The 24,227-nt window shown below is 44.9% G+C and overlaps 1 protein-coding gene and 1 long non-coding RNA gene across 2 annotated transcripts; one reads left to right on the top strand and one right to left on the bottom strand.

The window, feature by feature from the left end:
* Positions 1-1,017: 1,017 nt before the first annotated feature.
* On the bottom strand, positions 1,018-1,674 carry LOC144386360 (uncharacterized). Its single transcript, XR_013452063.1, has 2 exons — positions 1,534-1,674; positions 1,018-1,251 (listed from the first exon to the last, which is right to left on the bottom strand). It is a non-coding gene; the product is annotated as an uncharacterized LOC144386360 (long non-coding RNA).
* Positions 1,675-3,305: 1,631 nt separating this feature from the next.
* gcn1 (GCN1 activator of EIF2AK4) lies at positions 3,306-23,978 on the top strand. Its single transcript, XM_040194917.2, has 57 exons — positions 3,306-3,388; positions 4,280-4,382; positions 4,482-4,545; positions 4,831-4,962; positions 5,268-5,376; positions 5,469-5,567; positions 5,664-5,798; positions 5,914-6,091; positions 6,373-6,447; positions 6,623-6,751; positions 6,841-6,891; positions 6,972-7,070; positions 7,154-7,327; positions 7,415-7,567; positions 7,680-7,772; positions 7,885-7,960; positions 8,359-8,518; positions 8,640-8,829; positions 9,308-9,432; positions 9,598-9,776; positions 9,891-9,984; positions 10,070-10,183; positions 10,295-10,493; positions 10,577-10,726; positions 11,032-11,213; positions 11,520-11,600; positions 11,777-11,920; positions 12,137-12,261; positions 12,404-12,593; positions 12,706-12,776; positions 13,168-13,333; positions 13,414-13,608; positions 13,731-13,977; positions 14,096-14,217; positions 14,473-14,587; positions 14,710-14,889; positions 15,230-15,450; positions 15,567-15,635; positions 15,723-15,861; positions 15,938-16,134; positions 16,694-16,836; positions 16,933-17,050; positions 17,232-17,447; positions 17,541-17,705; positions 17,800-17,961; positions 18,051-18,143; positions 18,240-18,383; positions 18,469-18,738; positions 18,889-19,002; positions 19,203-19,433; positions 19,553-19,746; positions 21,013-21,127; positions 21,443-21,539; positions 21,865-22,013; positions 22,289-22,399; positions 23,046-23,267; positions 23,363-23,978. The coding sequence occupies exons 1-57, from the start codon at positions 3,332-3,334 to the stop codon at positions 23,486-23,488; spliced, it is 8,052 nt and encodes a 2,683-aa protein (XP_040050851.2). The 5' UTR covers positions 3,306-3,331; the 3' UTR covers positions 23,489-23,978.
* Positions 23,979-24,227: the final 249 nt, after the last annotated feature.

The raw sequence follows: 24,227 nt of genomic DNA, 5'->3' as shown, positions 1-24,227 counted from the left end.
TTGAAATGCCTCACTGAACTCACAATTTAGTAGCAATGTGGGAGGCAACTCTTTGTGGCTCAGTCCTTTTTTGTGTCAAAATTAGGGTTGCAAAATGTTGGAAAGAAAAAGAATGTTGATTATTTCCAAAATTCCCAAGCTTATCTTCCCATAGTAAGTTTCTGGAAATGTACCGGAAATGTTCGGCCCCTTTGCAGCCGTAGTCAAAATATAGACGGCTGATAACCCGTGTGATCACACAGTGTGTCCCTTTGTCGTGTGACTAAAATCTCAGTGTGCTCCTTTAGTTCTCTGATGAATGCATACGAGTGTGATGTCACACGGGCCAACAGGCTTGTTCTCTCCGGGGCGGATTAAAGAAGTCAAGTGGTGAACATTGATTTCAAGCAGTTTGAGAAAAACATGTTTTTTCAGATTGGAAATGTTTTCATAGGCTTAGGAAGTTGTATTAAAGTTGGTAGTGAATGAATCCATCCTATCCTGTAATATGTTACATATGTGCCAAAATATTTGTAATATATATAATAATAATAATATATATCTGTTTTATTTTCAGAGTAAAGCCTTTGAAAAGACCTGCGTCAAGGTGAAGCAGAAGAAAAGATGGGAGAACAAGAAGATGAAGTTTGTGTTTATCGCCATTGGCGTGGTGGTGGCAGTCGTCATTATCGGATTAATAATCTATTTCATTGTGCCTGGCACACAGTAGCTGCTCCGATGTTGAAAGCTAAACAAATTTTCCGTGGATTTAGGAATGTGAAGTGGACAAAAAAAGAAGACGATTGCAAACTGTGGGACTTGAGCATCTCGCCTTAACTGCTCAATCTGTGTTATTTCTGTTTTTAAAAATATTTATGGGAGTTTTGTTCATACTCTTTTTTTGTCTTCACTTAAAATGGTACCAATGATCGCTCGGCTACTTGGCTGCTTTTCTTCATTCTCAAAGGTCATGTCTCTCTAAAGGCTCTGGCATGTTTCTGCAACTGCAGCTCCGGCGTTTTGTGCACTTGTGTCGACGCACTCGTTTCAACTCATGGTTCTAAAAGTCTTGCGCGTGTTGCAGAGCAATTTACCGCCAGAACAACAACAGGTGGAGTATTGTTTTTTGTCGAAGACGACCTAGAGAGCGACGTCTTTGTGTGTGGAAGTCGTTGGATGTTTATTTAGAGATACATAAAAAGCAGAGACTTTATTTCCCCGTGCATCGCCACTGCTCCTTTCCATCGCCGGACACATTTGTCCCGCATTTTCCTCCACAACTTTGTTCCCCTCGACCGGCAAACCGACGTTTGCGGAGATCTCCCTCCATGAATCAGAGGCCATCCGCGCGTCCTTATAGTCCGCCAATGAAGGCTTGTAGAAGCGGTCATACTTACGAATTTCTTCCGACAAAAGCTCTTCAATCTGATTCGATCTGTCTTCAAAAATAGTCCTTTTAAAAATGGCGGTATTATGCCATGAAACCGGAAAGGATGTGATTAGCAGACCAATCACAGCCTGGCGGGCTGCGCGAGGTTGCGTTGTTTTTGACGCTAAACTAGAAAAATTGGTCAACGCACGCAAGAATGCAATAAGGGGTAAAAAAGCACGCAAGCGGCACACAAGGGGCTCTTAAAAATTAGAGATGTAACTTAGACGTTCTCCTTCACCCTGTGAAGTGAAAAATATTTTTAACCAAACATGATCATGCTGCTTCTCTTGTAATTGTATGTTTGTACACAATTGTTCCCGTTTTAGAGCACAGCTCAGAGGAAGAGAAAAATGTCGTCGGGGGTTGCTCGACTCCGCAGTGAATACTTAGGGTCAACTGTGCGTGCAAGGAGACAGACGAAGAACAACAGTTGTTAAACTCGCTGGATAAAGGCTGCTCCTCAGAGCTTCAAATTGGGAAAAAATAAAGTGATGTATTGTCACAGAAGTGGTGTGGTGGTTAGCACTGTCGCCTCACAGCAAGAAGGTCCTGGGTTGGATTCTGCCCAGTGGCCTTTCTGTGTGGAGTCTGCATGTTCTCCCCGTGTCTGCGTGGGTTCTCTCCGGGTTCTCCGGCTTCCTCCCATGCTCTGGGGATCAGGTTGATTGGGGACTCTAAATTGCCCGTTGCTGTGTGAGTGTGAGTGTGAATGGTTGTGTGTCTCTGTGTAGCCTTGCGATTGGCTGGCGACCAGTCCAGGGTGAACCCTGTCTATCGCCAAGTTGGCTGGGATAGACTCCAGCACCCCGCGACCCTGTGTGCAGGATAAGCAGTTTGATGATGGATGGATGGATGGATTGTCACAGAAACTTTCATCAGTCAAAAATCAAAAGTTTCCTGAACCATTAAAATGTTTTATCATATTATTTCATGGTGCTGAAAGGAAGACATTTTGGAGTTTTACGTTTGAATTTTTTTCTATAAATTAGTATGACTTGTGTAAGAAAGCAGAAGTGTTTGATACAAACTAAAAAAAACTAAAAAAAACCCTCTAACATGGTTGTTTAAATTAACCTATAGCCATAATCCAAACTGGTCCTGCAGGTAGAGCTTGACTATTTTTAAATAGTCTTATAGGAAAAGAACCATTTTAGCCCAGTGTTGCCAATAGAAAATGTATTTTAGTTAAATTAGTTAATCTGCAGACGTAGCAAAGATGATCAAATTGAAAAGTGACCTCTACTGGCCAAAAGTTTTACTTTTGATAAACTTGCAAGATGGAGAGGAAAACAATCCCAGCTGTAAGGAATATGGCAATATGAGTTTAAACAGTTGGATTGTATGTTACCGTTTAACCAGGCGTGACATTTAACAGGTGCTGGTCATACCAGCGTAATAAAAGAGAAAGTTGGCTGAAATTACAAAAAAAGACCCATATTTTATAATCTGTCTGATGTGACCACGTACATAATTCTGGATATCTGTTCTGGATGTCCAATGTTTGGAGATAACTCTCTCAGTGTATATGGTGCTCATGGCATTAAAAATTGAGAACAGCAACAGTGTCTTGTTTGTCTGGACAACCCACAGAACTCTGCTTTTCTTGAAACTCGTTTTAATCAGTGGAATAGTCACTATGAAAACCGGGAAAGGTCAGTTGCGGTCTGTTTTTTGTTATTAAAAGGCTGAAAAATATATGTAATAAAAATTCTCAGGAGAGGAGAATCGATTGCAAATATCCTGTTTGCATAGTGTCTTACTCTGGCTGCACAATTTTGCCGTTTACATTTCTTATTTTTTAAGTGATTATTTACATTCATTTTAAGTATTTCGTTACATGTAAAAACTATATTTAGAAATCTTAGAAATATTGATTTCATAGAAGAAGAAAAAAAGTTACGTAGCACTTTTGACCCGGAAATGACATCAGCAACTTCTTCCTGCATCAAGACCGGCAAGATGGCAGCCGACACGCAGGTTTGTGTGGCTCTTCTTTAACACCAGCCTGTCCGCTTTATGAAAGCTATCCGAGTATCACACAACCCAAATTCGTGGTCAATAGAATACCGCTTGATAAACCCGTTGGTGTGTGTTGCCATTCAACGAGAAACTCTGGTAAAAAAAATAAAAAGTAACGCCATCGTGCGCGCTGTTCGGGTTAGCTCAGTGCTACGTGGGCTACAGAGCCACTGAGCTGCGCTTCTGCTAACGGTCAGCAGGCAGAGAAAGGCACCGCTTTCTCTCCACGGTGGGACTGAGCTGAAGCTATTTTCGGACGGTACCGTCTTGTAATTCAACTCGTCGGTGTGTTAATCTCACTGTCATCAACGTAAATGGATCGGTGCGAATTCTAAATGACGCAGGCCCAGAGTAAGTCGCCCTCCCGTAGCGTTATATGCTAAATAGTCGTTAGTTAACAGACGAGTTGTGTCCACTGACTACGTTAAATAATACAACAATAGTCCGGCGTGTTTCTGCTGGCTTAGTGATACTGTTGCCTGACCTGACGATCTCAAACCATCAACCTGCCACTCCATTAGGTACACATATTCTATTCATATACCTAATTCAATAGAATTTCAGTCAAGAGTCTCCAAATTAAAAGCCCATCTCAATAAAATGTCGTTCAATACACCATCACTGCAAACAACCTCATTGATACATTCCTGGTAAACAGAAAACCAACATGCCACTTCTCTGCCCAGCAGCCAAATATCTCCATTAGAAAGGACGAGTATTCCTCAAGTCCAGATGTAAGGACAAGCCGTGGCTCCCTCTCCCATGTGATCGTGATCTAATGTCTTCTGTTCCTGCAGTGATGCCATTTACTGCATTGTTCTTCATACTAAATGTCACTATTCCCTTTAGGTTTCAGACACACTCAAGAAATTTGCCGCAAAAGTGACCACAGCCAGTGTGAAGGAGCGCAAGGAGATATTTGGGGAGCTGAAACAGTGTATAAAAGGCAAAGGTGAGGGACTTTGTTTTAGTTTTCTACACCATTGAGGTGCTTACATTGTCACATTTGGGCCGTTAAATCATTTTCTTCTTTCTTTCTTTATTTTACCAGAGTTACCAGAGCCTGCTGTGAAAGGACTATGCAAGCTATTCTGTCTCACTCCACACAGATATCGGTAGGTTATGTGATGACTTTCAGCCGTGCGCTATCGTTCCAAAGAAATGCACCCAAAACAGCGTGATGAGGAGGTGTTGATTCAACTTCATTTCTGTGGTGTGTGGTGCCATTTAACTATATTTGCACAAAACATGTTCCTGTTGGTCATCCTTACCATTGTTTATCTTACCGGGGTGGAGCATTGTGGAGAATTACAAAAGGAAAAAAGTAACTTTTAGACTTTCTTGGGCAGGGGGAGTGAGTGTATGTCCTTTGTGTTTACATGTATGTGTGTGCTTCTCAGGGATGCTGCATCACGCAGAGAGCTCATCTCTGTTATTGGCCTGCTGGCTGACAGCCAGCCTGACATCCTGGTGACCAGCCTGCTCCACTGCCTGTTGAACAGTGGAGTCATCAGCAAAAATGGAGAGCCCAGGTACCCCTCTGAACTCAAGTTTACAGCTGCGTCCCCAACAAATCCCCACCTTTGCGTCTCTTCATCAGAGGCAGGGGGAGCCAGTTTAGTAAAGATAATTCTATATATATATATATATATATATATATATATATATATATATATATATATTTATGATTACATAATGATTACACAACAAATGTTAACTCCTAAAATAGCAGAAACAATAGTCGAGTGTCTATTATTGAGGAACCAATACTCAGTTTACTATTATCCGCCCCATTTTACCTTATTATTATTTTACCGTTGCCTTATTTTACTTGCAGCAAAAGCAGCGGCTCTGCTGCTTTCATGGGCTTGTCGTGGACCTGCCTTTTAGTCCCCCGCGTGTTCTCCGCCCCAGAGAAAAAAGATGGACCTATCTGGAAGAAAATGGTCAGTCGAGAAATCAAATGACTTATTGGGTTATTGTGTGAGATTACGAAACAACTTCTCATACCCAGTGTTACACTGATCCTCTCTTGTAGGTGGAGCTCCAAAGCCTTCTCGTAGCTGAGGTGGTGGGTGGAGCCAAGACCACGGCTCAGAAATCGAGCCTCAAGAATCTTAGTCGCCTCTGGAAAGAAGTGAGTATGAAATACAGTCGCTGTAAAAACGTATTTGTGAGCCGACACCAACACAAAAATGCTGGATTTCGGTGACGCTGTGTTGTCTCTTAACAGAACCCCGGACTGGTGGATCAATACATCGGCACACTGTTGAGTCTGGACCAGAGCCCCACTGCGCTGGCCATGCTGGGGGTGTGTTTAGACTTCTGCACCGCTCAGAAAGACAAAGCTACAATAGAGAAGCATAAGGTGAGTTTTCCTCTGAAACTCTGCATTCAGATTGTTTTTCAAGGAGTACGCAGAATGTAAGATAAATATATGTTGGGCCTGCTGCCACATATAACTTTGTGTCTTGTATTTTCAGAGTGCTCTGCTAGACCTGTACACAAAATCAGTCCTTATGAGCAAGACAAAACCGCAGCGTTACATTTTGGACAAATGTGGCTCCTTTCTGCGTCATGTGACCCACTCTGAGTTCAAGGAGCTGCTCCTTCCTACACTGCAGAAGACGATGCTCCGCAGTCCAGAGAACGCCATGCAGAGTGAGACTCTTTTAGCTTTTGAACACCATTTCATTATTTATTTATTGTGAGGCATAACTTTTCATTATAGTAAAACATAGCCTTGCCTTTCTTCTTTTCCATGTAAACAAACACAATGTGCAAGAACACACTAGAGCCAACAAAGAAGTATAACAAAAATGAAAAAAAATTCAATATACATATTTTCATGCAAAGCAACAGAAAGTAAAACATAGCATACAATAAATCTATTCAAATCTTAAAATTGTAAATTTGCATTAATTTGTCTGGTTTCTTTCCAGCTGTGTCCTGCCTGCTGTCGGCTGTAACTCTCGACCTCAGTCAGTATGCCATGGATATTGGAAAGGCCATCGCAAGTAAGCCTTTAAAAGATGCTCAATTGATTTGTTTTTTTTGTGTGTCTTGTGGCACAATATTTTGAAAGCATACACTCAGCTGTCATGACAATTTGATCACAGAAGAAAATAATTACTGTGCGATCACCTCAGCCCGATTGTGTGTATTTAATTGCTGGCATTGTCTGTGTTTCAGGTCAGCTAAAAGCTAACAATGGCCAACTGATGGAGGACGCGGTTCAGGCCATGCAGAACCTGGCTCAGCAGTGCAGCGACCCCTCTGCTGTGGAGGACATTGTTACTCACCTCTTCAAGATTCTTGGAGGTAAAGTCATTTATTATCCAGAGACTGAAATCTTTTCAGGGTTTTTCTCCCCTTCAGGATGCTCACCTTCATGGTTATTGTGGTTGCAGGTTCAGAGGGAAAGCTCACAATTGTTGCCCAAAAGATCAGTGTTTTGTCAGGTAAGAACCCTTTAGAGCGTGTATAACCATTAGTTAAACAACAAAAAGCCTCCGATCTGAAAATGTTCATCCTGCTCCAGGGATTGCCAGCTGCAGCCATCACGCCGTGTCAGGAACCTCCAGTCAGACTCTCAGCTCCACAGTCGCTGTGATGTTCATCCCTTATCTGCAACAAGAAGGTATTGTTGGCCCTGCGTCTTCTTCTAGAGTCTGCAGTGTGGTGTTTCTGCCTCGTCTCAACGTGTCTCTGTGTCTTTTGTAGTCCACGAGGCCACCTTGGCGCACGCCGTGTCTGTGCTCTCCCAGTGGAGCGTCCGTCTAACTGTGGAAGTTCCCACGGCTCTGTTGGATTGGTTAAAGAAGGCTTTCACCCTCAAGACCTCCACCTCTTTGGTTCGACACGCCTACCTTCAGGTCATGCTTGGGGCCTTCAAAGGTACGTTAAGCCGTGTGCCGCATATACAGGTGTTTGAGTGTGACTCGTTCCTCATTCTGGTCTCATCGCCTTTTCCCTGGTTTTTAGGCGATACTCTTTCCCAAGCCGCAGACCTTGTGCCTTTGCTCCTGCAAACAGTAGAGAAAGCTGCGGCACAAAACTCCCAGCAGGCTCTGCTTGCAGAAGGTGCGGCGGCCTCTGTTCTTTTGAGTCGACTGGCACTGCTAGAGACACAGACAGGTGAGGCTAGCATCTAAAAAATATACTTTTTATTCCTCTTGCGGAGACTGTTGGAGCGTCCGAGGAATGGGAAGTAATGAGGATTTTCATTTTTGTCCATTTGTGTCTGCAGAGGCGAAGTTCTCCAACTTTTGGAACCTAATCTTGGATGAAAAAAAGCCCCTTTTAACCACAGAGAAGTTCCTCTCTCAGGCCAACGACGAAAGTAAGGCAACATTCCATAAAACAACATAACAGCTGAAGTGCTCATAAGTGTTTGAAAAAATATCAAGAAATGAATTGATGGCCTCTTTTTTTCTTTTCCTGTCCGTGTGTAGCTCTACTCACAGTGCTGCTGCTCTGTGAGAGGCTCTTCCTGGACCATTCTCACAGGCTTAACGCCAGCAAATCACAGTGAGTCTTTCCTTGATGCCATGCAGAGAACTTTTGAACTTAAATCTGTTGACATTTTAGGTACATTGGAATGCTTTGTAGCTTGTTCAGTCATTGTTTAATATTAGTATTCCTGCATTGCAGCAGATAGGCCAAAATTGTATTTTAGTTCTATACTTTTTGTAGAATTAGGTTTCAGTGGCGGCTGAGATTTGTTTCCGACTTTTGATCTGAACTCGAGAGCGAAGTCAAAATGTATTGAAAACAAGATATAATAATTTCCAAATTCCTCTATTTTTTTTGCCTTAAGGAATATTCTGCTTTAATCAATCTTTGTTTGCGTACAAATGCATCGTGATGTAATCCTGAGGTGCTTAAATCACAAGTTTATTTGTTTTCCCCATGTGACTCCTCCGTAGGATGTATCATCAGGCCACAGTCGCCGCCGTGCTGTCTCGGAGCTGGCGCGTGAGGAAGCGGGCTCATCAGACGATCAGGAAGCTGCTCTCCTCGCTGGGTGGATGCAGCCTTGCCAACGGCCTTCTGGCCGAACTCTGCGTGGTCATCAACAAACACAAAGTACAGACTGATCATTCACCTCCAAACGATAGAGCTAGGTCTTTAACAGTTGATTGAGGATGACTGTACCCATTGTTTTCTCAGCCTGATTGTTGCTGACTGTGTGACTCCCAACTGTCAGGTTTTGCCCCAGGACGTCCTGGTGTTAGACTCTGGAGAGCTGACTGAGATCGGTCGCAGCTACGTTCCCCCTCGTGTCCTGTTGGACGCGCTCGGCGTTCTTTGCTCCTCCGCCGGCCTTTGGAGCGACCCCACTGAAGCAGAGAATTTGGCCATGGAGATCCTCATAGTCACTCATCATCCATCCTTAGGTATGATTTTCCCTCCAGACTGAATCTACTGACTGCTTGATAAGCACATGCCAGGTGAACATATTCTAGCCATGTTTTTCGAGCCTAAAAGAACCTTGGTATCAAGCCTGCACCCTTTTTGACAGATTTTTTTTGCCTCTGGGATAAATAAATGGGTGAGCAGCTCTTTAGAAATTGGTATTGAAAAAGAGAGATGGAACATCGGAACCCCCAAATTTTCAGTCTCTGAAAGCACTATGGAAAGGTCACAGATGCATAAGACGTTATTCTTTTTCATTTGATCCGGTATGTTTGTTATTGTGTCTATTGAGTCTTGCTCATTGAGAAGTTTGGTTATGAAATCACGCAATATGTCTCTTGTTTTTTTAAATTTTTAAATAAAATGTCATTCAGCGGATTTTGATACATTTCAGGGAGAGAAAATCCCGTATTCAACATGTCATCGTTCAATATGTCATCCCGCCTTTATCTCTTTCAGTTGGAGTTCGCAGTGACCTCTGGCCTTGTCTTCTCCTCTCCATGAAGATAAAAGCAGAAGAATTCATAGAAAAGAATCTGGAGGCTATTTTGCCACATCTGCTGGAGGTCCACACCGACAACCAGGTGTGACAATCGCTGAAGATCTACTCGTGCTGCTCCTACATACATTTTAGACACACAAGAACACTGGAGTGTACTTTACTGATTCCTGTGAATTAACCGAGGTCGATTGAAGGATGTTTTTTTACATGATACCAGGATGTTTAGAGCTCCCGTCTTTCTGTACAGGCGGTGAAAAATGCGGTCGGCGCCCTCTCCAGGCTCTCCCCCAACAAGCTACTCCCGCGGGTGACCACTCACGTCACCGAGGGGCTTTCCCGAACCGCTCTTCTTCATGTCACCAGGGAGGAGTACGCCATCATGCTGACACCCGAGGGAGAACTTTATGACAACAGCATCATCCAGAGGTGACACTCAGGCTCTCCTGCCGCAGTAAAGCTAACCGCTGTGGCCTGGAATTTCCTTTTTTGTCCACCCGGTTGTTACTTAATTCCCTCTTCCTCTTCTACATATGGCTATAGTGCCCAGAAGGAAAGCACCAAGAAGGTCAACATGAAGAGAGAGAACAAGGCCTACTCCTACAAAGAACAGATCATTGAACTGGAGTTACAGGAGGTAGACTCCACTCGCCGCCATCCAGATTTTTCGGTTTTGTTTCGTTTCTGGAGCAAATTTTTTATTTTGTTTTTTGAACTTGCAGGAGCTGAAGAAGAAAAAAGGCATCAAAGAGGAATTGCAACTAACCATCAAACAGAAGGAAATGATGCAAATCCAGCTTGAAAGGGAGGCTGCCATTCGCAAGAGACTTCAAGGGGTATGAAACCAAGTAATGTGTATGAAATTCTTAATTTTGACAACTGGTCGTGGACCTTATTTTTGTCCCCTCGTTTATCCGTCATGTGCTTCTACTTCTCGCTGTCACCAGCTACGTGTGGAGTTGCTGAGCGCGTTGGGTCTTCTGGAAGCCACTCTGAGAGAGAGACCACCTGAGATCACCAGGGAGCTCCCCGCTGTCTTCCAGGCCCTGATACCCCTGCTACAGTCTCCTTTGGCTGCTCCATGCATCCAGCAAGTCTTCTTGGACATCGTGGTGTGCCTCATGCCCAAACACTTTTACTCTCTAGGTACATGGCCCAGTCTTACTATGTTATTATGTTGTTGACGTACATGGCATCTTTACTCATTGTCACTTTTTTTCCCCTTCCAGCCATGCTTGTAGGACATGTGACTTTACGGCTGCTGAAGCCGGAGTGTGATCTGGACGAGGCCTGGGAGCAGGAGGACCTGGACACGGCAGCCCACCGTACCATACTGCTGCTGCACAACCACACCGTCCCCCAGCGAGATGCCAAGAATAGTGAGCACAGCCATGTTCCAGTTCAAAATCCATCCTTTTAGTCAGTGTCTAGGTAGATGTCTCTAGTTTGGTCAATGTCCTGCTTATATTGAATACATTATATTGAATTAAAAGCCACAAGACTGCAATGACAAAAACAGTCCTGCAAGAGAGGTCTGTTTTCAGCATTTTCTGCAGTGACGGCATTAATATTATTTTTGAGATAACTTAGATCTAACACCAGCATCAAGTCAGAGTTGTAGCTGGAAACCACGGTAAGAAATGTGACGATGCTGAGTTTCCCTGTTTCTCGTTGTCTCTCCCAGACACAACAGCTCCACTCTCTGCTCCTGCTTTCTCCGTGTGCTTCCCGCTCCTCAACGCTATCCTCAGGGAGTCCTCGGGCAGCACCGAGGAGACTGAGTACAAGATGATCAGAGCTCTACAAATCATCCTGGAACACTCGCAGCTCCGAGCCGCAAACAGTGAGGACCTCGTCATAGATGAGGTAGAGACCGACATCTCTATTGCATTTTTCTTGAATATGATCCGCACAAGATTGTACATACAAAATATACATTAGTCATGGGAAAGTATAGTAGTCAAGAAAGACAGAAAATGAGTAACTGAAGACAATTTGTTGCTGTGCACCCAATTTACCCCAGGAATGTATTCACTCAGGCATCAACATGGCCCTCTGTTTGTTTGCAGCTTATAAACAGAGCCATTCGGTTGAAAAAAAAAAAAAAAAGATTTATGCGACAGTACGAGCATTGACTTAGACTGTAGATTAATGTACTGTGTTGTGTCTCAGAACGGCCCAGAACTGCTCCCGCGTGTCAGCATGCTGCTGCTACTGACGAGAGTTATTTCCACCGCCACCCCACGACTGCAGGTAACCGAGGAGTTTTACAGACACGGATTCAATCCATTTAGAATTCAGACCTTCCTTTTTTTTGTGGCTGTGCTTTGCCAACTCTTTTGTGGGAACAGTGTGACAGCTCTTAATCAGTTAATTTGTATTTTTGATATTGTGTGTGTATATATAATGATTAACTTGCGGTGTTTCAGGTGTTGGCGTCTCAGTGCCTGACGGCGCTGTGTGCCAGTGCTGGAGGAGAAGATGGCTGCACCGTGGCAGAGCAGCCGGAGATAGACGTCCTGCTCGATGCCCTCCTCTCCCCCTGCTTCTCTGTGCGGGATGCTGCCCTCAGGGTGAGCTGGGAATCGGTTCATTTATCGTTAGTGGAGGCTGACCCACTCCCTCGTATAACAAGTGCACTTCACTAGATGTGATGGTTCTCAGATTTTTCGCTAGAGATTAATACGCTTTAAAGTACTTTAAAAAAAAAAAATTGGTTAAGTGGTACATTATGTAGCCTGAGTGCATTGATATTTGATGTGCTACTAACACCCAATCTCTCTGCTCAGGGACTGTTGGAAATGGAGTTCGCTCTGTCCACAGACAGCACGGAGCCCAGTGGGCTGAGTTTGCTACGCAGGCTTTGGGTTGTCAGGTTCGATGTCGAGGAGGAGGGCCGAACCTTGGCTGAAAAGTATGTACTATGAGGATCTTTCTTATGAGGACACGTAAAGATCCGTCTCGGTCTTTCTCAAACAGACCTCACGTTCATTTTCCCACAGCCATGTTGTAAATGATGCGGTGAGCTAATTGTCTGGTTTGCCTTTCCTCATCAGCCTCTGGGACTCTCTGGGTCTGGAGTTGGTTCCTGAGCTCTGCTCCCTTCTGATCGGTGACATCACTCACCATGAGGAAGCTGTCCGATCTGCTGCGGCCGAAGCTCTATCAAGCGCCGTGTCCCAGTACAGAGACCAGTCTGCCACAGTGTTGGGCCAGCTCACTGAGCTGTACCATCAGAAACTCTATGTGAGACGCCGCACCACAGCCAATCGCAGTATTACTCTTATAGCGATGGCCATTGACTGGTTGAATTTGAGCTCAGTAGTCAAAAGATTATGTATATTTCTCCTTTTTAAAGAGACCTCCTCCTGTGCTGGATGCCCTGGGCAGAGTCATCTCTGAAGCGCCACCTGACCAATGGGAGGCCAGGTAAATCAATGTTTTTTTAATCTTAAATTGAAGTTCAGTGTCCCAAAATGTCACAAATGCACATTTGAACCATCTCAATTAATATCCGCATTAATATACTATTTATAAACGGCAGAAATATTTGGAGTCGTTCCAAGAGGAAGCAATAACATGACAAAAATAGTTGACAGAAATAGGCACGAAGGTGCTCACTTCTTCTTTTTTTTTATCATTGGAATTTTTAGACAATCATATTGAAACCTCAGCCCACGTGTCTTGCTTTAGTGGGTATCTATCAGATAAGCTAAAGTACCACAATCTATCACATAATTGATCTATTTATCAATCTATCTCACATTCTATTATTTTTTTTGTGCTCTGAGCCATTTTCTCATACGTTCCTCTCTTTCAGGGGTGGCATTGCTCTTGCTCTGAACAAGCTGTCCCAGTACCTGAATGAATCTCAGGTTACCCCTCTCTTCCTCTTCTTCGTTCCCGATGCTCTGAACGACCGACACCCTGAGGTGCGCCGCTGCATGCTGGACGCTGCCCTCTCCGCGCTCAACACCCACGGAAAGGTACTTGTGTTTCTCCGCTGACTATCGTACACCACGTTGATGTCCCCGGCGGTGCCTCATGTGCCTCCCTTATGTAACAGGACAATGTGAGCTCCCTCCTGCCGGTGTTTGAGGAGTTTCTCAAGAATGCCCCCCAGAACGCCAGCTACGACTCTGTCCGTCAGAGTGTGGTTATTCTCATGGGCTCCCTGGCCAAGCATCTGGATAAAAGTGACCCCAAAGTCAAACCCATCGTGGCCAAGCTTATCACTGCACTCTCTACACCTTCACAGCAGGTAAGCCTCGCATCCTGCTTTCCTTCCTACCCTGTATTCTGAGTGTTCAGCATTCTACAATCAGTACAGATCCCACTTTGCTGACAGTCCGGCCCTTTTTAACATATCATGTTCCTCTTCAGGTCCAGGAGTCAGTTGCTGGCTGTTTACCTCCTTTAGTTCCGGCCATCAAGGAGGACGCCGCTGGAATTGTAAAAAATCTTCTGCAGCTGCTGCTGGAGAGCGACAAGTACGCAGAGCGGAAGGGGGCCGCGTATGGACTGGCAGGCCTGGTCAAAGGTCTGGGGATCCTGGCGCTCAAACAGCAGGAAATCATGTCCACTCTGAGCGACGCCATCCAGGACAAGAAGAACTTCAGGCGGAGGGAAGGTTAGTTATGTTTATGGATGAACGACTTCCTTGTTGCTCTCTACCCCACGAGTACGATAAGCAGCTGTCTGCACAAATGCTTCTTTAGTTTAAAATGCTTCTCTTTGTCTCCGTCTAGGATCACTGTTTGCCTTTGAGATGCTGTGTAACATGTTGGGGAAGTTGTTTGAGCCGTATGTGGTCCATGTGCTGCCACACCTCTTGCTCTGCTTTGGAGACGGAAACCAGTATGTCCGAGAGGTGAGTAGGCAGGTGGCATGCCGGAGCCTTCGTCCACCTTAACATCAAGATATAGTGCTCAAATACGTCTCATACATTTCATCAAATTGTCCTCAACGTGTTTTCAAATTCTAAAAGGTGTTTTTTCACTGTAGAGTGCTTATGTATGTCTCCATAAAAACTTTGGGGTAAAATGCGATCCATTAAAAATGAACTCATTTAGGAAACCTTTAGTAAAATCTGTAGGTTTTAGCCCCCTTCCTCCACTTCTAACAGGCTGCAGATGACTGTGCAAAGGCTGTGATGAGGAACCTGAGTGCTCACGGGGTGAAGCTGGTCCTTCCCTCCCTGCTGGTGGCCCTGGAGGAGGAGTCCTGGAGAACTAAAGCAGGTTAGGAGCCCCTTTATTCTTTTTTTTTTACATTTTAGGATAATATTATAGTTGATTACAATTGTGTTTATAGCTCTGTATAACTGGGTAATGTTTTGTCTCTCTTCCCTTTTATCATCCAGGCTCTGTGGAGTTGCTTGGTGCCATGGCCTTCTGTGCACCCAAACAGCTTTCCTCCTGCCTGCCCAGCATCGTGCCCAAGCTGACCGAGGTGCTGACCGACTCCCATGTGAAGGTGCAGAAGGCCGGCCAGCAAGCTCTCCGCCAGATCGGCTCCGTCATCCGCAACCCCGAAATCCTGGGTAAGGGACTCGGAGAGGGGCTGCCTGAATGCGTTAAAAATCATATTCACGTACAAGTTAAATAAATCAATCGGGTGCAGTTTGAAGGCAGATTTTAGTGATTAAAGCTTTGTTAACAATGTTGTGCTCTAGTTAAGAATTTAATCATAAATAAACTTGACAATGTCCATTTAGTCAGAAGCTCAGAAAATGTTTCGTTCAGACAATACCAGACATGAACACACTATGCAAAGTAGGTAAACCAAAGAAAAAACAACTACAGTTATGAAATTTACTTCTGTTTATTACTGATGTTCAGTAAGTGAGTTTCAAATCCCCATTTGTTGATCCCTTCTCTCAGCCATTACCCCGATCCTGCTGGACGCTCTCACTGAGCCGTCCAAGAGGACCCAGACGTGCCTGCAGACGCTGCTCGACACCAAGTTTGTACACTTCATCGACGCCCCCTCCCTGGCCCTCATCATGCCCATCGTCCAGAGAGCCTTCCAGGACCGCTCCACTGACACCCGCAAGATGGCCGCTCAGATCATTGGAAACATGTACTCCCTCACAGACCAGAAGGTACACAGAATCTTCTACATTATACACCTCGCTAAAAATGAAATAAAATGTGTTCTGAACCTGTGTGTTCTGAAGAAGTATTTGTTTTACGGTATGCTCCGTGTTGTCGTTTACAGGATCTGTCACCCTACTTGCCTAGTGTTATTCCTGGACTGAAAGCCTCCCTGTTGGACCCGGTGCCTGAGGTGTGTTTAGTTGGAAACGGTAACTGCTGAAGTATATGCTTCGTATGTTAAAGAAGCTCTAACTGCTTGTCTCATTCTCCTCTGCAGGTGCGTACCGTTTCGGCCAAAGCCCTGGGTGCCATGGTGAAGGGGATGGGGGAGTCGTGCTTTGATGACCTGCTGCCGTGGCTCATGGAGACGCTGGCCTCTGAACAGAGCTCTGTGGATCGCTCTGGAGCCGCACAAGGTCTGTCCTTCCCCCGGTCCCCCTGTGTTCTTCCTGATTGGCTCTCAATGACTCACGGAATGATTTGTGTCTGAAGGTCTGGCTGAGGTGATGGCTGGACTGGGAGTGGAGAAGCTGGACAAGCTGATGCCAGATGTGGTGCAAACAGCCAGCAAGATAGACATTGCTTCGCACGTCAGGGACGGCTACATCATGATGTTCATCTATCTGCCGCTCACCTTCGGAGACAAGTTTACTCCCTACGTTGGGCCCATCATTCCCTGTATTCTCAAGGTATTGCTTTGACCACAGAACCTTTCTTTTAGGCATTTTGACATTTCATATATTTCAAATTTCATTCTCGACCCTCACTGGGATCAAAGATTATCCGGTGTTATTTTCAGGGCTGTCAATAGATAGAAAAAAAAACAACTTGATTAATCACACATTTTGAAATTCATTAATCTCGATTAATGGTGATGTTGTTGTTACAATGTTACAACACTACAACAACAAGTAGTGAGTAATCACTTTAAATAACATGTATTTGACACTGTTGTTTAATGTTAACATATTTCATCATCTTTGAGGCAGAATTCTACCTGTGGAACATGTTGAACTAGCAACTCTTCCAGCTAGCTTAGCCTAGCAGCGAGCTAGGCCTTCTTATTTTAAAATTACTTCCTGAGAAAAGCGTTGATAGATTATGTCTTCATATTATTTTAAGATGCAAAATGTTGATTTGGTTATCTTATTTGATTAAGTTGCCTGCATAGTTTACCATATTTTTTTTAATACAGCGGTCTGAATTCAGGCTGTTCAACCTTTGCTCTTACCTTGTGTTGTCCACCAGGCTCTGGCTGATGAGAATGAATATGTGAGGGATACGGCACTGCGAGCCGGCCAGCGAATCATCAGCATGTATGCTGAGACCGCCATTGCACTGCTGCTTCCCGAGCTGGAGCAAGGCCTGTTCGATGACCTGTGGAGAATCAGGTTGGTTCGTTAAAAACACTGTTGCACATCAGTGATCGAATAAATGCCGCTCTTATGTTGATTGGTTGTTCGTTCCGTCTCCTCGTTGGTTTGCAGGTTCAGCTCTGTGCAGCTGCTTGGAGATCTGTTGTTCCATATCTCTGGAGTGACGGGAAAGATGACCACGGAGACCGCTTGCGAGGACGACAACTTTGGAACAGCTGCATCCAATAAAGTATTAATATGTTTCTTTTCTACAAAAAAGGCATATAATTCCTGCACAGATCCATCAAGTTTATTTTAGGAAGTCTGCTCCTTGTTATATCTCTACTTGCTATTACAGCGGTGTGGCGCTGGTTTGTTTTTATTTGGTGAAGATGTGCTGAGTACACCGTTTTGACAATGTTCTCCTGCAGGCTATCATTGGAGCTCTTGGTGGCGTGCGGCGTAATCGCGTCCTCTCCGGCCTCTACATGGGCCGCTCAGACACTCAGCTGGTGGTCAGACAGGCTTCCCTCCACGTGTGGAAGATCGTGGTCTCCAACACTCCCAGGACTCTTCGAGAGATCCTCCCAACCCTCTTCACTCTGCTGCTGGGCTTTTTGGCTTCTACCTGCCCCGACAAGAGAACGGTACGGCCCTTCTGACTTCTGCAAACACATGTACTCCCTCGCTGTCGTCCCAAAGGAACTTTTTACTGACGCTGTGTTTGGCTGTGGTTTTAGATCGCTGCTCGAACGCTGGGAGATCTGGTGAGAAAACTGGGGGAGAAGATTCTCCCTGAGATTATTCCCATCCTGGAGCAGGGACTGCGCTCCGACAAGAGTGACGAGAGGCAGGGCGTCTGCATCGGCCTTAGTGAGATCATGAAGTCCACCAGCAAGGATGCGGTGAGTCAGTTTAACAGTCATGTTTTTAAACAACCCCATCATCGGGTATAAGCATAAAATTAAATTTCTTACCCTAATGGTGTTTGGACTCTAGGTGCTGGTCTTCTCCGAGTCACTGGTCCCCACGGTGAGGAAGGCGCTCTGTGACCCTCTGGAGGAAGTCCGAGAGGCTGCAGCCAAAACCTTCGAGCAGTTGCATGCAACCATCGGTCACCAGGCGCTGGATGACATCCTGCCTACGCTGCTCAAACAGCTGGTGAGGGAGCGAGGACGACACAAACGTAATGCAGACACCATTCAAACGTCTTCAGTCTGGCTTTTTACACCCGTGCCTTCTTTTCTCAGGATGACGAGGAGACGGCTGAGTTTGCTTTGGACGGCCTGAAGCAAGTGATGGCTGTGAAGAGTCGTTCTGTGCTGCCTTACTTGGTTCCAAAGGTAAAGTCTGATAGTCGAGGGTTTTTGCTGTATTAGGCTGTATTATTGCGTTCGGCTGTATCTGACTAAGGCGTTTGTTCCCCCACGTCGTCCCAGCTGACTGCTCCTCCTGTGAACACACGTGTGCTGGCCTTCCTGTCCGCTGTGGCCGGAGACGCCCTCACACGCCACCTGGGCGTCATCCTGCCGGCCCTCCTCTCCTCCCTCAAAGGAAAGCTGGGAACAGAAGACGAAGCACAGGTAATACTGGCATTCACGGCCATGATATCTGCCGTGTTTGAGCCCTTCGCTCCTTCCTCACAGTGTGTTTTTACCTTTGCTTCAGGAGTTGTGCAGCTGTCAGACGGTGATCCTCTCGGTGGAGGACGATGTGGGCCAGCGGATCATCATAGACAACCTGCTGGAAAACACGCGCGGCGCCGACCCCGGCCTTAGACAGGCCGCCGTCACCATCCTCAACGCCTACTTTGCCCGTACCCGCCTGGACTACAGTAACCATACTCGTAACCTGCTGTCAGGCCTCATCCGCCTCCTCAATGACTCTAACACAGAAGTCCTGTCTCAGAGCTGGGACACCATCAACTCCATTACCAAGGTGTGATGTTATTTGTCTTTGCACCATAGTTCTTAGTTTCTGCACACGTTTACCCACACTATGGCAATTAGACTTTAGAGATCAGTACTTATTGTGGTAATCAATAAGGTACATGTCAGTGCCTAACTATTTCTTTTTCTTCTTGTATAGAAACTGGATGCGAGCAGCCAGCTGGGCATGATTGATGATCTGCATCGAGACATTAGATCAGCAGCTGCGGACGTTAAGGGTCAGCACTTGCCTGGTTTCTGTCTGCCAAAGAAGGTAAGAAAGTTCCTCCTTACACGGTAAACACTGGGACTTTATCACAGCACAATGATTTGGTTTTTGCGTTTCTAGCTGGCTTTTGAATACAGCCCTTTTATTGTTATTTTTTACTGGCATCACAGGAAAAATTATATTGGGTGATTAATCAGTAATATGAATATTGGTTGGATTTCATGTCGTCGTCTTTGTTTCCACAGGGCGTGACCTGCATCCTGCCTGTCCTGAGAGAAGGTGTCCTCACCGGCAGCCCAGAGCAGAAAGAAGAGGCAGCGAAAGCGTTAGGAGGGGTCATCAAACTGACTTCCCCTGAGGCACTGCGCCCCTCCGTCGTCAACATCACTGGGCCCCTCATTCGTATTTTGGGAGACCGCTTTGCCTGGACAGTGAAGACTGCTCTGCTGGAGACTCTCACCCTGCTGTTGGCAAAGGTCTGTACCAGCATTTGATTAAAAAAACAGCCCAAGTGCTGTTGAAGTCACCCAGCGTTATCAGTCAGGTGGCTGTCACAGTGTTTGGCTCTAACTTGTGAGCTGTAATGCTCCTGCAGGTGGGCATTGCCCTGAAGCCCTTCCTGCCTCAGCTGCAGACGACCTTCCTGAAGGCCCTGCAGGACTCGAGCCGCGGGGTGAGGCTGAAGGCTGCTGAGGCTCTGGGCCAACTGGTTTCCATCCACACCAAGGTGGACCCACTCTTCACCGAGCAGCTCGCCGCCATCCGCAACGCCGAGGACTCAGGAGTCCGGTGAGCAATCACACGGGCCGAAACCTTAAAACGACTTTAATTAGGTTGCTCTGTCAACTGTCCTGTAACCAACTGTCCTTGGAAAGGGAATAATTTAGCTATTAATATACCAGAGCCCATACAAATCTAAAGAGTGGGTCTAGTATTTATGAAAATAGAACATTTAGAAAGTCTTGTTGTGTGAATGAGGCATCGTTGACTCATGGAAATGTCGACCTGCCTGTATTCTGCCATGTAAAATTACAGTTCTCTCCAAAGCCTAAACTACATTGACAAAAAGAAAATATACATATATACATACACTTAGCTAACTTTCAATTATTTCCGAACTTAGCAGAGTTAACGTTGACTTAACTCACCCTAGCATTCACATTATTCAGAACGAAGAAGTTATTTTCTTAAATTGGTAATCTATGTCACTGAGTGAGCATTTCTGTTTGAAGAACTCAATGGAACACGGATGGACTCATACGGCAACATTAATGATGCTTGTTGTTTTGTGACGCTCACAAGGTCCAAAGATATATATATATATATATATATAGATATATAACTTCAAGCTGTGACTTATTATGATACAATGTCACTTAAGATGGTGACTAATGGAATAGATTTCCAATAATTGACAAAGACTTAAGAGAAACCGGACAAGAGTACCATAGCATAAAGATCAGCGGGGCTGATATGTTGAAGATGGTGACAAAGAGGCACCTCAGAGAGAAGCACGCCACAAAAACGACCCTTAACTGCCCTAATCATTTGATATTTAACACCGAATGTTCCTCACCAGAGGCCAATACCATTGAAAGATATGAACTTAATATTTTTAAAATGCCAAATAGATCTTTTTGCCTGTTTAAAAGTGTTTGAAAACCATTGAAAGCTTGTCCACCTGTTAATTTTTGAATTGTACCATTGAGTTCATATATTTTGTCTCAGCTCTTTAATAACCATATTTATGGGATAAAAAATATATAAAATTATTTTGTGTTTATTGTTTGTGCTAGAAATGTTTGTAATATATGTATTAGCCAATAAACTCAAAATATGGTTGTTTGTTACAAACCGTTTGATATCCATATTGGCATTTGATTAAGCCAGGCTTTGTTTACAACACAGGAAAAGTAACTATAAACTTGGAAGTTGATCAAATCAAATTTCCTTTTTAGGGTTCAGTGGTATAGATAATTTTTTTGTTTGTTTTAAGATATTCGTTTGCAAAAGCTCGTTCTCATGCTGGCGTTTTGCTCTTTACCTCCCTGACAGGGAGACTATGCTCCAAGCGTTGAGGTTTGTCATCCAGGGGGCCGGGTCGAAGGTGGACCCAGCCATCCGCAAGAACATCACCACCACATTACTGGGCATGCTGGGACACGACGAGGTAGGGCGGGAGGAGCAGATGTAGAGAAGATTTAATTTGTTTAATCTGGCAACACGCCTGTTTGTTTTTTTCCACCCTGGGGCTCGTAAACGCTACTGTCTACGTGATGTAACTACATATGAATAATAAAGATAAACATATGAGCACTTAGAAAGGATTTGACTGTCTGTTGTTCCGTGGTGCAGTTTGTTCCGTCATCACACTAGAAAACGGAAGTCTAGCAGAGAGGATGTGGCTTTCTGAAAAGGTGGTTTTGAGCCTCTGTGGGAGTTTGAAGATGAACGGCACTCAACCAGTGTGTTTGTGTGCACGTAGGATGCAACGCGCTTGGCGTCGGCCGGCTGTGTCGGTGAGCTGTGTGCCTTCCTGTCTGAAGAGGAGCTGAGGAGTGTGTTGCTTCAGCACATCTTGGGTTGGTATTTCCGTGCAAAGTTATCACGACATCCGCGTCACATGTGTATGAAGTCGGTTCTTCATATTTGAATCTGCCCCTAAATACTGTTTGCTACAACAATGGACTTGCTGTGCCAACTGTAATAATAATAGGGATTTAGTGAATGAGTGTTTTGCTTAGTTTTAGCACAAATAGTGTTTTTCATTGGCCTTTTTATAATGTGTTTACAGTATTTGTTTCATAGAATTTTGACGTGGCCTGTTTGTTTCTGCTGCTCCCCCTGCACCAGCAGAGCAGTGAGAGCGCGAGCTAATAGATGTTGTTCCCCCCCCACCCCCCTCAGCGGACGTGTCTGGCGTCGACTGGATGGTGCGTCACGGTCGCAGCCTGGCCATGGCCATAGCTGTCAAGTGCGCTCCTGAGAAGCTGTGTGGGAAGGAGTACTGTGACACGGTGACGGAGACTGTTTTGACAAACGCCACCGCTGACAGGGTGAGTCGAATGTTTGTGTGACTCTGTTAGGCAACAAGATTTTTCTCGTGTCTCTCATGAACTGATTTGCAATGAATAGCCTGTGTGAGTCCTGCTTCACATGGTAGAATATTACATTATTGCCCACAGTCTTCTTTCTAAAACACAACTTTAAATGTGCACAGCGCACAGTGTAAAACATTCAGGAACAGGCCCCGTGCTGTTACATTATAAGTTCATTCCTGTTGCTCTCGGCACGTACCGTGATTCTGTTTGATGTTTTTTTTTCCCCCAAGATTCCCATTGCCACCAGTGGGATCAGAGCGATGGGATACCTGATGAGGCATCATCTCAGAACAGAGGGAGGCAGCAGTGTTTCCCAGCGCATCATCACACAGTTTGTCAAGGTAAAGCAGGAACTGTTTAACAGGCTGTTTACTTTTTTCCCTATTTGGACTATTGAATTACTTACTACAGTTCTTCACTATATTGGTTCTGACTTTTTGCAAATTATGCAGTGTTAAAAACACATTTCAATTGTAGTCATTTGGGGTAAAATTGCTACATATTCATAAATATGTATTCCTTTTAATGGTCACGGGGGAGCTGGTGCCTTCCCTGCACATGCTCTCTTTGTGGGGAAAAAAATAAAAGAAACCTGCAGTAATGATTATTATTTAAACTAATGTTTCAAGCGACTCATGTACAATGTGGCCAACCGATGGACTCTGCCGTCCCTCTCAGGCCTTTTGGAATGTCTTTCCTTCAGGATTTAGTTTCAGCATTATGGCCCCACATTTTACAGTGCTCGTTACTCGTGGTGTCACTCTGACAAGTTAACCTCAAAGGCCTTTTCCACCCGTACAGCATACGACAACCAATCCGTAGGTGGTCAGTTTGAATAAGGGTTAAAAAATAAAACTTCAGCAGAAGAGGAAGGTCTTAATGAAAGCTGATATCGGATAAGAAATTATTAAAGATGCAGAAAAATATATATACTGGGACGAGTACCTGCTGCAACAGTCTGTTTTGTTGTTCCGTGTTGCCACGCAGTGTCTTCAGAATCAGTCCAGCGACATCCGACTGGTGTCGGAGCGGGTGCTGTGGTGGGTGTTCAAAGAACCCGCCACCCCCTCCATGGAGCCCAATCTGATCAAGCCCCTGCTAAAGAGTCTGCTGGACAACACCAAGGACAAGAACACCAGCGTGCGGGCTCAGAGCGAACACACCATCGCCAACCTGCTACGACTCCGACAGGGAGAGGAGACCATGCAGGTCGGGCCTCAGACCGCCCGCGGTCCTTTGCAGACGTAGACCATTTATAAAGGAGAGAAGTCGGTTTCTAATGCGTTGTCCTTTCTACGTTTCAGAGTGTTACTGCCATTCTGGACTCCGCGAGTAACGACCTGCTGTCAGAATGTCACCGTCGGTCCCTGAAGAAAATCGCCAGCTCGCCAGACTCAAATGAAGAGATAGACGACACCATCCTAACGTGATGGTGCAGGACTGACCTGTGAAACAATCCCTGCCCTGCAGAGGCCCACTGTACAACCCCACACACACTCTCACCACGCATGCCCATGTTGCCTTTCACGAAAACAAGGCGGAGATGGGTCGTGTTTTCACACAAAATTCCCCCCCTTTTCTCTTTTGTCATTGTTTTAGCGACCTGTGTGCCCAATTTATAACTTTTTTTTATTTTATCTAACAACGTGCAGGTAATTCACCAGTACTGAACTACATTAGGAAGACATGATGCCAATCCTGTTTTGATTTTTCAATGTTTTCCTACTTATTTTTACCAAAAAGCTTCAGGAATTTAAGATGCTGTGGTAATGAAACAACCCTCCCTGACTTTTATTTGGGTTTTGTGTGTGAGAGTTGTTTGGGGGGAAGCAACCTCTTATAAGAATAAAAAAAGCATTCTTATATCAGTGACAACGGTTGTAAAAAAAGCAATTCAAAATAAAAAAGATCTTGATTTCATAATGTAGTCTGTGAAATATCAGAAAATGGTCTTTAAGGTTGGGTCAGACGTCACAGACTTCCATCACACCTTAGTCATTCCACATATTTCTCCACCTAAAAAACGTTATTTAAATTGTTGGTGCCTTCTGGGAATATGCAGACAAACCAAATTTGTACGCCGTACAAACTGTAACTAACAGCTCTGCAATCTGAAGCATTCAGACATTGTGTTGACTGCTCTAAAAGCCTTATCACTAAGACTCCAAT

Source organism: Gasterosteus aculeatus, chromosome 13 (genome assembly GCF_964276395.1).
Source record: "Gasterosteus aculeatus chromosome 13, fGasAcu3.hap1.1, whole genome shotgun sequence".
Lineage (NCBI taxonomy): Eukaryota > Metazoa > Chordata > Actinopteri > Perciformes > Gasterosteidae > Gasterosteus > Gasterosteus aculeatus.
Note: the sequence above shows the minus strand (reverse complement) of the source record. Positions and strands in the feature narration are given on the sequence as shown.

Coding starts and splice junctions, on each gene's coding strand:
- gcn1 (XM_040194917.2), top strand. CDS start 3,332: ATGACATCAGCAACTTCTTCCTGCATCAAGACCGGCAAGATGGCAGCC. Junction 4,383..4,481: donor ACAGTGTATAAAAGGCAAAG/GTGAGGGACTTT, acceptor TTATTTTACCAG/AGTTACCAGAGCCTGCTGTG. Junction 10,184..10,294: donor TTCGCAAGAGACTTCAAGGG/GTATGAAACCAA, acceptor CGCTGTCACCAG/CTACGTGTGGAGTTGCTGAG.